This window comes from Schistocerca cancellata, chromosome 3, assembly GCF_023864275.1.
Source record: "Schistocerca cancellata isolate TAMUIC-IGC-003103 chromosome 3, iqSchCanc2.1, whole genome shotgun sequence".
Taxonomy (NCBI): domain Eukaryota; kingdom Metazoa; phylum Arthropoda; class Insecta; order Orthoptera; family Acrididae; genus Schistocerca; species Schistocerca cancellata.
In genome coordinates this window covers 744,278,934-744,291,774 of record NC_064628.1, presented here as the reverse complement: position 1 = coordinate 744,291,774, position 12,841 = coordinate 744,278,934, and the positions used below count along the sequence as shown (strand labels likewise).

Sequence of the window (12,841 nt, the reverse complement as noted above, 5' to 3'; positions counted from 1 at the left end):
AACTTAATCTGAAAGCGGTACTTTCCCACAATGGGAAGAAATTTCCCTCCTTTCCGATTGTTCATGCAGTTTATCTGTAGGAGCCATTTGAAAACTTTAAACTGCTACTCACACTTATCCGGTATGGGGCACACAAAAGGTGTACATCTGTATATATGGGTGTAACAGCAAATTTCTCTGCTTGCAGCTCGGTTGCGCGTGCTACTGCTGCGTTCTATTAGGAATGGGACAACAGAGAACAGTGGTTGTCAGGGATCGGCGAATCAAAAATAAAGGAAGGAATATTTGCCTGATCAAAACTTCGATTTATGATGAACATTTTATAATTGCGTAGGCTTCCGCGGCCAGAGAGTCGACATAAAAGTTTTCTAGGTATGGCACCGCGTCATAAGGTACGCTATGAAACTACTGCTGCTGAAGAAAAAAAAAAAACAACGTTTCGGCCACGGTTGCAGCGGACTTCTTCAGGGTCTACCAGCAACTGTGGCCGGAATGTTTTTTTTTTCTCCAGCAGCAATAGTTTTACACATTATAACCAGAAAACTTTTATGTCCATTTCCTTGATTTGTTGAGTGATTTCCGGCCTGCGTGTCGTTGACAAGTGTTTACAAGGGCTTTTTACACAACCATAGGGCTACGAATTATCACGGTATTGCACAAGAACTACAAAGATCATAGCGCCTTACGGCATGTAACGTGTCATTTCTTGAACAATCACAATTACACTGGCTCCACAAATAGCGAACGTAGAGAACTGTTCCACCATACATTTCTGACGTGGAAAAGCGTTGCCAAGGGAGTGTTTTCTGTCTGCCGCTGGTCCTCACAAGACATTGTTCCTGAGGCAAAGTATCGCAGGAAACATAGAGGACCTTCATAAAGTGAGCTATACAAGTCGTCCCACTCTAAGACCATCGCGCAGTAAGAGTGACGCATTGTAAGACGAGAGTAAATGTTCCAGGTTTCCCGCAGACGTAGCTATGCTGCGGTATAGACAACAGTTGCGTCACTGCTTGAGGGTAAGTTGCAGGGCAACCGTAAATGTATTCCAAAGCTAAATTACGCGCACAGAATGATTCTTGTGAGCAAAAGTCTACGTTTGTCCTCAGATTCATAACGAAATTCCGGCGGCATATGGACCAAACGCAATGTCGCACACGGTCAGAGTGAAATGGTGCAGCTATTAGATCATGACCGAGCAGACGTTGTTGATGCCGACCCGACATAGTGTTCAGATATTGTATAATGCTATTTCAATCTTTTTGGCAAACTGAAAGAATATATGGGGGAAAATAGATTTTATGATGAAGGGGACGTTCACACAGCACTTCTCAAATGACTCCGTCATAAAGCAATGGATTTCTGTCAACGAGGAACTAAACGATTGGTATTACTTTACGACCATTGTTTACCGACAACCGGTGATCAGATTCAAAAATAGTGTCATGTATCTGTCTTCCTTCGAATTTTGGTTCAGCATTCAATAAAAGTTGTTTGGCCAGCTATAATAATGTGTTCGTACTTTGTTATCTTTCCTTTTCTCTACTCTTGTATTAGCCAGCCCCGACAAAACTCTACCACCTGGTGAACAAGATGTATGAGACAGGCGAAATACCTTCAGACTTCAAGAGGAATATAATAATTCCAATCCCAAATGAATCAGGTACTGACAGATGTGAAAATTACAGTTTAATAAGCCACGGCTGCAAAATACTAACACGAATTCTTTACAGACGAGTGGAAAAACTGGTAGAAGCGGACCGCGGGGAAGATCAGTTTGGATTCTGTAGAAATGTTGCAACACGTGAGGCAATACTGACCCTACGACTCATCTTAGAGAATAGATTAAGGAAAGGAAAGCCTACGTTTCTAGCATTAGTAGACTTAGAGAAAGCTTTTGACAATGTTGAATGGAATACTCTCTTTCCAATGCTGAAGGTGGCAGGGGTTAAATACAGGGAGCGAAATGCTATTTACAATTTGTACAGAAACCAGATGTCAGTTATGAGAGTCGAGGGATATGAAAGGGAAGCAGTGGTTGGGAAGGGAGTGAGGCAGGGTTGTAGCCTATCCCCGATGCTATTCAATCTGTATATTGAGCAAGCAATAAAGGAAACAAAGTTTGGAGTATGTATTAAAATCCATGGAGAAGAAATAAAAACTTTGGGGTTCGCCGATGACATTGTAATTCTGTCAGAGACTGCAAAGAACTTGAAAGAGCAGTTGAACGGAATGGACAGTGTCTTGAAAGGAGGGTATAAGATGAACATCAACAAAAGCAAAACGAGGATAATGGAATGTAGTCGAATTAAATCGGGTGATGCTGCGGGAATTAGATTAGGAAATGAGACGCTTAAAGTAGTAAATGATTTTTGCTATTTGGGAGCAAAATAACTTACGATGGTCGAAGTAGAGAGGATATAAAATGTAGACTGGCAATGGCAAGGAAAGCGTTTCCGAAGAAGGGAAATTTGTTAACATCGAGTATAGACTTAGGTGTCAGAAAGTCGTTTCTGAAAGTATTTGTATGGAGTGAGCCATGTATGGAAGTGAAACTTGGACGATAAATAGTTTGGACAAGAAGAGAATAGAAGCTTTAGAGATGTGGTGCTACAGAAGAATGCTGAAGAATAGATGGGGAGATCGCATAACTAATGAGGAGGTATTGAATAGAATTGGGGAGAAGAGGAGTTTGTGGCACAAATTAACTAGAAGAAGGGATCGGTTGGTAGGATATATTCTGAGACATCAAGGGATCACCAATCTGGTATTGGAGGGCAGCCTGCAGGGTAAAAATCGTAGAGGGAGACCAAGAGATGAATACACTAAATAGATTCAGAAGGATGTAGGTTGCAGTAGGTACTGGGAGATGAAGAGGCTTGCACAGGATAGAGCAGCATGAATAGCTGCATCAAACCAGTCTCTGGACTGAAGACCACAACAACAACAGCTCTTGTATTACCAGTTTCATTGATTGAATACGTATTAACTGATTCTTTGATGTTTGAATTTAGAAGTCTTGTTGCGAAATCGAGTTTTTTTCCGAGATATATATAGGCTGGTCCCACTGCCCCTATCGATGTCACTTTATGCAATCCACTGGCCTTCAAAAACCACGCACCCTATTTTCATACACTCTCATTCGTTACACGCGAGTCCTGCAGAAAAAATGAAGAATGCCGTTTTGTAGTAAATTTAAGGTAATTGTAGGAAATTTAATGTAGTTGAATTTTGTACTGGGATACGTTTCCGCTGGAGATCGCTGTTTTCGAGTTATTCAGGAATAATGTACAAGAGTGATCTTCAAATGGAAATCAACCCCACACTCAACCCTCACCACTTAGGATTTCTAGTACGCTGTTCGTGGCATTACCCCCCCCCCCCCTCTCCCCCCCTACCACAGTACAAAAATTTCCGAATACAGGAACTAAGCCCGATATTCGATCTTCTTTTGGTCCCTGTTGACTGGGCTCTTACGTTATCAGCATCGTCGGCTATTCCATCGCGTTATTAATTTAAACATGCCTGTGATGTTAAACAAAGAAATCAGTTTCTGTAAACGTTACTCTAAAACCAATTACACTGACGGTTCGATCCGAACTTAACTCTTACAAGCACAGCAATATCGTGTGCAAAAGGCCTGACGAATACAACATTGTGATTGTTTATTATATGCTGTTACAATTCACAAAATTGTTAGGTAAGAGGTACAATAACGACAGTTTCACAATACATAAGTGCTCGAGTAAGCCGGCGGCGTGACATGACTGGTCGAAAGAAGGAAATAATCTGTGGCATCGCAAATTTTTTTTCAGTGGTAGGAGAGAGAACCATGAGCAATATACTAGAACTCCTGTGGGGTCTGAGTGTGAGAGTGCAGATGGGTTTGAAGATCACGTTTGTGCACTTTTCTTGAATAACTCAAAAACTATCGCCTCTTCCGAAAATCTGCCCCAGCCCAAAGTTTAACTAAATTACATTTCCTATAATAAGGTCCTGTTCATTTTTTTCTGTAGGACGAATAGTTTGCGAGTAGTGAGCGAGAGAATATGAAAATCTCGCGCTTGGTTTTTGAAGACGAGATATAACATTGCGGGATGCATAAAGTAACATCGGTAGAGGCAGCTGAATGACCATGCATAATATGTAGTGCTACTTGTAATTACCTCCGAGGATTCGGAAGACGACTGCACAAAAACAACTGGATATATAGAAAACGAACACATATCAATGGATAGAGCATCTCTCCAAGTTTTTGATTCAAATCACAGTTCCGAAATAGAGGCACCGTTTGTGAAATAGCAAACGTCAGTACATGCATACAATTCATTGAAGCTGCTGATATGAAGTGCTTGGGAAGACGCAACAGCAGACTGCCTTGAAAATCTGTTCAATGTTTTCCTATCTGCAGGTGTGGACTAATTCGATGTGACAATACAGAGTGCATAATGTATGTCTACATGTTCTGACGCGCCTGACCCTTAGTGCAAATACACCACCTAGCCTATTACGAATATAAATTTGGAGACACGGCGATCCAATACACAAAATATGAGAAAAGCTCTACGTACTAACGAAGTGTTTGCGAAAAATAAATAGGAGACATCTATCTCAATGTAACCATAATGAATCAGTGTAGAGTACAGCGTCATGTTTGTGCTGATGACAACAATGAGACAGACTAAGGAGGAGGTGAAACGAGGATCAGTAAACAGCCTACTCCTCTGGAATAGCACCAAGAGCGAGTTTGGCTACCCCATGCGACTAGCAACACTAATCCATGGCAAAGGTGCATGGACGTCATGTGACCAGATGCAATCCTGTGGCCGACCAAACTGTGGTGATTAAACGTTTTAGCATCATCATCAGTTGAGCCATTTACACTGAGGAGCGAATGAAACTGGTACGCCTGCCTAATATCGTGTAGGGACCCCGCGAGCTCGCAGAAGTGCCGTGGACTCGACTAATGTCTGAAGTAGTGCTGGAGAGAATTGACACCCGGAATCTTGCAGGGCTGTCCATAAATTCTTAACGGTACGAGCGGGTGGAGACCTGTTCTGAACAGCACGTTGGAAGGCATCGCAGACTCGCTCAATAATGTTCATGTCTGGGGAGTTTTGTGGCCAGCGGAAGTGTTTAAGCTCAGAAGAATGTTCCTGGAGCCACTCTGTAGCAGTTCTGGATGTGTGGGGTGTCGCACTGTCCTGCTGGAATTGCCCAAGTCCGTCGGAATGCACAGAGGACATGAATGGTTGCAGGTGCTCAGACAAGATGCATGTCACCTGTCAGAGTCGTATCTAGACGTATCAGGGGTCTCATACCACTTTAACTGCACACACCTCACACAATTACAGAGCCTCCACCAGCTTGAACTGTCCGATGCTGACATGCAGGGTCCATGGGTTCATGCGATTGTCTCCATACCCGTACACATCCATCCGCTCGATAAAACTTGAAACGAGACTCGTCCGACTAGGCACCATGTTTCTAGTCATCAACAGACCAATTTTGGTGTTGACGGGCCCAGGCGAGGCGTAAAGCTTTGTGTTGTGCCGTCATCGAGGGTATACGTGGGGGCCTTCGGTTCTGAAATGCCTTATCGACGATGTTTCGTTGAATGGTTCGCACGCTGACACTTGTAGATGGCCCAGCAATGAATTGTGCAACAGTTTGCGGAAGGGCCGCACTTCCGTCACGCTGAACGACTCTCTTGTCGTCGTTAGTCCCCTTTTTGCAGGCTCATTTTCCGGCCGCAGCGATTTCGCAGATTTGATGTATTACCAGATTACTGATATTCACCGTACTCTCGTGAAATGGTCGTACGGTAAAGTCCCCACTTCATCGTTACCTCGGAAATGCTGTGTTTAATCGCTCGTGCGCCGACTATAACACTACATTCAAACTTACTTAAATCTTGATAACCTGCCATTGTGGCAGCAGTAACCGATCTAGCAACTGCTCCAGACACTTGTTGTCTTATATATGTGTTGTCCACTGTAGCGCCGTATTCTGCCTGTTTACATATCTCTGTATTTGAATACTTATGCCTATACCAGTTTCTTTGGCGCTTCATTGTATTAACGTCTCGAGCAACATGGTACTGGTGCGTGATAAGTACCGTAGCTACAGAAGAATTTTACTACTGTGCTTTTATTTGGTTAAAAACGAACTTCAGTATGGGCAGCCACCCTCGAAGAATCACAAACCTACACTACTGGCCATTAAAATTGCTACACCACGAAGTTGACGTGCTACAGACGCAAAATTTAACCGACAGGAAGAAGATGCTGTGATATGCAAATAATTAGCTTTTCAGAGCATTCACACAAGGTTGGCGCCGGTGGCGACACCTACAACTTGCTGACATGAGTAAAGTTTCCAACGGATTTCTCATACACAAACAGCAGTTGACCGGCGTTGCCTGGTGAAACGTTGTTGTGTTGCCGCGTGTAAGGAGGAGAAATGCGTACCATCACGTTTCCGACTTTGATAAAGATCGGATTGTAGCCTATCGCGATTGCGGTTTATCGTATCGCGACACTGCTGCTCGCGTTGGTCGAGATCCAATGACTGTTAGCAGAATATGGAATCGGTGGGTACAGGAGGGTAATACGGAACGCCGTACTGGATCCCAACGGCCTCGTATCACTAGCAGTCGAGATGACTAGCATCTTATCCGCTTGGCTGTAACGGATCGTGCAACCACGTCTCGATCGCTGAGTCAACAGATGGGGACGTTTGCAAGACAACAACCATCTGCACGAACAGTTCGACGACGTTTCAGCAGCATGGACTATCAGCTCGGAGACCATGGCTGCAGTTACCCTTGACGCTGCATCACAGACAGGAGCACCTGCGATGATGTACTCAACGACAATCCTGGGTGCCAGAATGGCAAAACTTCATTTTTTCGGATGAATCCAGATTCTGTTTACAGCATCATGATGGTCGCATCCGTGTTTGGAAGAGTGTAATCGTCATCGCCATACTGGCGTATCACCCGGCGTGATGGTATGGGGTGCCATTGGTTACACGTCTCGGTCACCTCTTGTTCGCATTGACGGCACTTTGAACAGTGGACGTTACATTTCAGATGTGTTACGATCCGTGGCTCTACCCTTCACTCGATCCGTGCGAAACCCTACATTTCAGTAGGATAATGCACGACCGCATGTTGCGGTCCTGTACGGGCCTCTCTGGATACAGAAAATATTCGACTGCTGCCCTGGCCAGCACATTCTCCAGATCTCTCACCAATTGAAAAGTCTGGTCATGGTGGCTGAGCAACTGGCTCGTCACAACACGCCAGTCACTACTCTTGATGAACTGTGGTATCGTGTTGAAGCTGCATGGCAGCTGTACCTGTACACGCCATCCAAGCTCTGTTTGACTCAATGCCCAGGCGTATCAAGGCCGTTATTACAGCCAGAGGTGGTTGTTCTGGGTACTGATTTCTCAGGATCTATGCACCCAAATTGCGTGAAAATGTAATCACATGTCAGTTCTAGTATGATATATTTGTCCAATGAATACCCGTTTATCATCTGCATTTCTTCTTGGTGTAGCAATTTTAATGGCCAGTAGTGTACATACAGACAAATATGTCCTTTCTTCATTCTTGCTAAACGCTTCACAGTGCATCTACACTTCAAGGAATGTGACGTCATTGTCTCAGATTATTTTGTGGTAACGATATGCTGAAACAAGGTAGCTCTTACACTAGCACCAACTACTTTTAGCTGAGTGGCCTGGTCCTGCACTGAAACTTAGCACTGAATATAGTGTGTGTACAGGCTCCCAAAAACAGCCTAAGCATTCAGCCATCCTGTTCACTGAGGGTGTCAGCCCATACCCACATGCCTGTGTTAAGCTGATGAGTTCACAGTAGGGCCTGTATTTTGGATGTGTCAGTTTCACCATTAAGTACCTACCTGCTCACTTGATAGCCCACACTCCACCCTTATAAGTACTCGCCAGCATACACACACAGTCGGATGGGATGTGGCTAAGGTTGGCGAGCAGCTCACTCAACCCAGTAGTTGCTTGGTGGACCCTACCTGCCTGTACTGACAGTGTGTGGGATGGCAGGTAATGGTCATGGTAAGTAGGTAGGTGCATGCCAGTGGAACTGATGAACCAAACCACAGACCTGACAGTTTTCCCATCAGACACACACACAGGCAAGTGGATTGAGACTACCCCTCCTGCATGAGCAGGTTGGTGGACCGGTCATCCTGTGTGTGGAGCCCTGTTTTCTTAACTTTTTCCCAGTTTCCTTCGACCCACCTGGTGCCTGTTGGTCGAGCTGCCTGCGGCCTCTGCTGGGTGGGGGCCCCTTGGGATGTCCTGAATGGTTGCCAGGCGGAGGTCCCTTGGGAGGTCGCGAATGGTTGCTGGCCCGCCTCTCCCTCACTACTGCCACCGGCTGCCATGTGTTTTTCCACTGGCCATCATCGTCCACAGCCTCTGTGCATAACACGTACCATGCAGCACTGTAGCACTAAAGTGTGTCGTTCAACAAAATGGTAACATAACAACAACGTAAGTCTAGCACAGTTACTACCAGCGCAAGTTGTAAGTATAACAGTTTATCATACATTGAAGAAAATACTAGATGACTATTTAGAACAAATACAGGGTGAAAAGTATTTAAACCGACAGACTCTGGGAGGTTGTAGGGGACACCAAAACAAGTATTTTTCCCTATTGTCATTTAAACCGGTAGAGGAAGATTTTTTCTGGTCGCAAATTAATTAAACCAACAAACACTTTTCCATTTTTATGTGACCAAGGCTCAACACGTTAACATAACCCACTTTCAATTATAGTAGATTTTCAAAAATGCCTCCATTGACGCGTAAACAAAGGTTACACCGTCGGATCATGTTCTGTCTGACACGGGCAAAACCCCAGGAGTATCCTGAATTGTTCCTGCTGCTGCTACTATCCGGGCAGCCAGATCCTCTTCTGATGCAACAGAAGTTGCGTAAACAGGGTTGCGCATCTAGCCCCACAGATAAAAGTCCAGAGGGGACATATCTGGGGATCGAGCAGGCCATGGTACAGGACCAACTCTGTCAGTCCTCGTTTCTGGGAATCGTCGGTCCAGGAATCGACGCACACGACGACCGAAATGTGCCGGCGCCCCGTCATGTGGGAACCACTTGCGTTGTCTTGTAGGGGGCGGGACGTCTTCCAGCAATTCTGGCAAAGCTCTGGCGAGAAAATTGTAATAGTGCCTGCCATTTAATGGCCTAGATAGCAGATACGGCCCAATTAAACAGTCCCCAACAACACCGACCCACACATTAACGAAGAACCGCACTGATTGAAGGATCCCGCTTCACATGCTGCAAGACAGTTTCCTCAAATTGCAGCGTTCTTACCGTGCGATGGCGTCCCTGTCCAGCTAATCTGCTAAATGACCCGATCTCACGCAGACGTTGGTACACAGCAGCAAAGGTCGTATGATGCGGGATATGGCGATTTGGATTTGTTGTTGATAAACCCGCTGTGCAGCTCGTCCGTTGAGGTGCGCTACGTAGTACGCACCAACCATATCAGTGTACTCACTCCAGGTGTATCGCTCGATTAGTAACCAGCGATAATGCACTACTACGTTGGTGGATAGCAGTTGCCTACAACTGAAGAGCGTAATACGCCCTCCAACAACTGAAGATCGTAATAAGGCCTCTAAAAACTGACTAGCGTAGTATGGCCTCCACCGGTTTAAATAATCCTCATAGCAAAAAATGACATTAGGGAAAAGTATTTGTTTTGATTTCCTCTACAACCTCCCAGAGTTTGTCGTTTTAAATACTTTTCACCCTGTAGATAGATTTCTACACAGATACACACCATATCCCATTAATAATGGGTTTATAACCCTATGTCTGGAATCCAATCAAAAGGATCTGTAGGCAAATTGTGGAGGTAATCCATTGTCACTATGAATGCTTTGAAGGACATTCAAATATTACTTGATGTACGGTTTACTTCTCTTTGGCGTAGTCACTTTGAGTAGGGGACTTCAGCCCCCATTGTTGTGGTAATGCTCCTCATCTGCCGTGATCAGTTCTGATTCGATTCAGAATGCACCAATGTGGGGGGTAGATGAAAACCTGCTCATCGCTCTCAGTTAGTTGATGCCGTATCAGGGACATTTTCTCCCGCCATTCATTGTTGGATGTTTAAATGGCTTCGGTATACTGACGTTTGTGCGCCATAATAGCTTTTGAGCGGCCGTAAAGACAAATAATGCCACTTCCTGGCAGATTAGAGCTGTGCCGGACCGAGACTCGAACTCGTGACCTTTGCTTTTCGCGGGCAAGCACTCTACCAACTGAGCTACCGCAGCACGACTCACGCCCAGTCCTCACAGCTTTACTTCTACCAGTACCTCGCCTCCTACCTTCCAAACTTCACAGAAGCTCTCCTGCGAACCTTGCAGAACTAGCACTCCTGGAAGAAAGGATATTGCGGACACATGGCTTAGCCACAGCCTGGGGGTTGTTTCTAGAATGAAATTCTCACTCTACAGCGGAGTGTGCGCTGATATGAAACTTCCTGGCAGATTAAAACTGTGTGCCAGACCGAGACTCGGAAGGTAGGAGGCGAGGCACTGCGGAATTAAAGCTGTGAGGAGGGGTCGTGAATCGTGTTTGGGTAGCTCAGTTGGTAGAGCGCTTGCCCGCGAAAGGCAAACGTCCCGAGTTCGAGTCTCGGTCCAGCACACAGTTTTAATGTGCCAGTAAATTTCAAATCAGCGCCCACTCTGCTGTAGAGTGAGAATTTCATTCTACAGATAGTTCCTTTCAATTTTTTTATGCGAAAACTCCTGAAGCTTTCTAGGTAAAATAAACGTTATTAACACTCTGTGTATTTGTCCTGGAAGAATTTGACAGGTTCTGTTAACGAAGAGCTTTCTGAGGAAACTGCAAATGCGCATGTAGTGGTAGTACGAAAGCTGTCGGTGGAAGACAAAATCTTGCTGGATACTCCTCTGCATAGTCCTGGATTTGTCTAATTTTATCGCATGATCACAAAGCAACACATATGCCGGCTGATCTATGTTTAGCCGCGCCTTGCCACGGTCCAGGGCGCCTTGCCACGGTCCGCACGCCGTCCCCCGTCGGATCTTCGAGTCCTCCCTCGGACATGGGTATGTTTTTGTCATTAGTATAAGTTAGTCTAAGTTAGATTAAGTAGTGTGTAAGCCTAGGGACTGATGACCTCAGCAGTTAGGTCCCATAGCAACTTACCACAAATTTCTAATTTTTTAAATCTATATTTAATCTCAGTTACTTGAAATGAGGCTCTCGATATTCTGAAAGCATTGTAATACCTGATGTGCCACGGCTTTATTGTAACAACCCCCTCTGGAGGACGCTGAGCACCTCTGTAACGGCCACGCTCTGGAGCAAACGGTAGCCCAACAAATGGGGCAATTCTTTTTTTCTCCTTTTTTTTCACTCTTCTCTTTAAATTTTTCTATTGCTATTTGACGAAAGCCCTTGACGAACTACTCAAGAATACTATACGCGAGTATTTTGTTAGTGAATCTATTTACGAACGTTAAATTAAATTTATTTTAAGTTGAGGATCAGATACCGGGTTTTGCAAAAAGCGATGCTCATTAGCGACGTAATCTATCGGTTTACATGTTCCCGTTTTCCTGTTGCATAATTCTGCATTGCGTGCCTTACACAAATCTGTGAAGACATAAAAGCAAATTATTCCATAACAGTGGTAGACTTCGTGAAGCATCTACATCTACATCTACACAGGTATTCCGCAAGTTACCGTACGGATGGTGGCGGAGGGTCACCGTACGGCGCGTGGCGGAGGGTACCTTGTACCACTACTATTCATTTCCTTTCCTGTTCCACTCGCAAATAGAGCGAGGGGAAAGCGACTAACTAAATGCTTCCGTGTGAACCCTAATTTCTCGAATATCATCTTTGTGGTCGTTACGAGGAGTGTATGTCGGCGGCAGGATACAAAATGTAGACTGGCAGTGGCAAGGAAAGCGTTTCTGAAGAAGAGAAATTTGTTAACATCGAGTATAGATTTAAGTGTAAGGAAGTCGTTTCTGAAAGTATTTGTATGGGGTGTTTCCATGTATGTAAGTGAAACATGGACGATAAATAGTTCGGACAAGAAGAGCATAGAAGCTTTCGAAATGTGGTGCTACAGAAGAATGCCAAAGATTAGATGGGTAGGTCACATAACTAATGAGGAGGTATTGAATAGAATTGGGGAGAAGAGGAGTTTGTGGGAACAATTTGACAAGAAGAAGGGACCGGTTGGTAGGACATGTTCTGAGGCATCAACGGATCACAAATTTAGCATTGGAGGGCAGCGTGGAGGGTAAAAATCGTAGAGGGAGACCAAGAGCTGAATACACTAAGCAGATTCAGAAGGATGTAGGTTGCAGTAAATACTGGGAGATGAAGAAGCTCGCACAGGATAGAGTAGCATGGAGAGCTGCATCAAACCAGTCTCAGGACTGAAGACCACAACAACAACAACGTGCTGGTGGCAGTAGAATCATCCGGCAATCACCTTCAAACGTCGGTTCACTAAATTTTCTCTATAGAGTTTCACGAAAAGAACGTCCGCTTCACTCCAGGGATTCCCATTCGTGTTCCCGGAGTATCTCCGTAACACTTACTTGTTGCTCGAGCCTACCGGTAATAAATCTGGCAGCCGCCTCTGAATTGCTTCGCCCTGTCCTCCAAATCATTTATGTATCTAGAGAACAACAGCAGTCCTATCACACCTTTCTGGGGCGCCCCTGAAGATGCCCTTGTTTCGCCGTCGAGGACAACATACTGGGTTC

At 44.9% G+C, this 12,841-nt stretch overlaps 1 protein-coding gene across 5 annotated transcripts in view; it reads right to left on the bottom strand.

Moving 5' to 3' along the window:
* LOC126176997 (proline-rich proteoglycan 2-like) overlaps positions 1–12,841 on the bottom strand; it is a 122,039-nt gene that overhangs the window by 26,234 nt on the left and 82,964 nt on the right. For 3 of the 5 annotated variants that reach the window (XM_049924210.1, XM_049924209.1, XM_049924213.1), the window contains one exon: positions 8,287–8,466. The exons of the other annotated variants lie outside the window; for them this stretch is intronic. In XM_049924210.1, the coding sequence (XP_049780167.1) occupies positions 8,287–8,466 (180 nt within the window). The remainder of the gene's footprint in view (positions 1–8,286; positions 8,467–12,841) is intronic. 5 annotated transcript variants of the gene reach the window in all.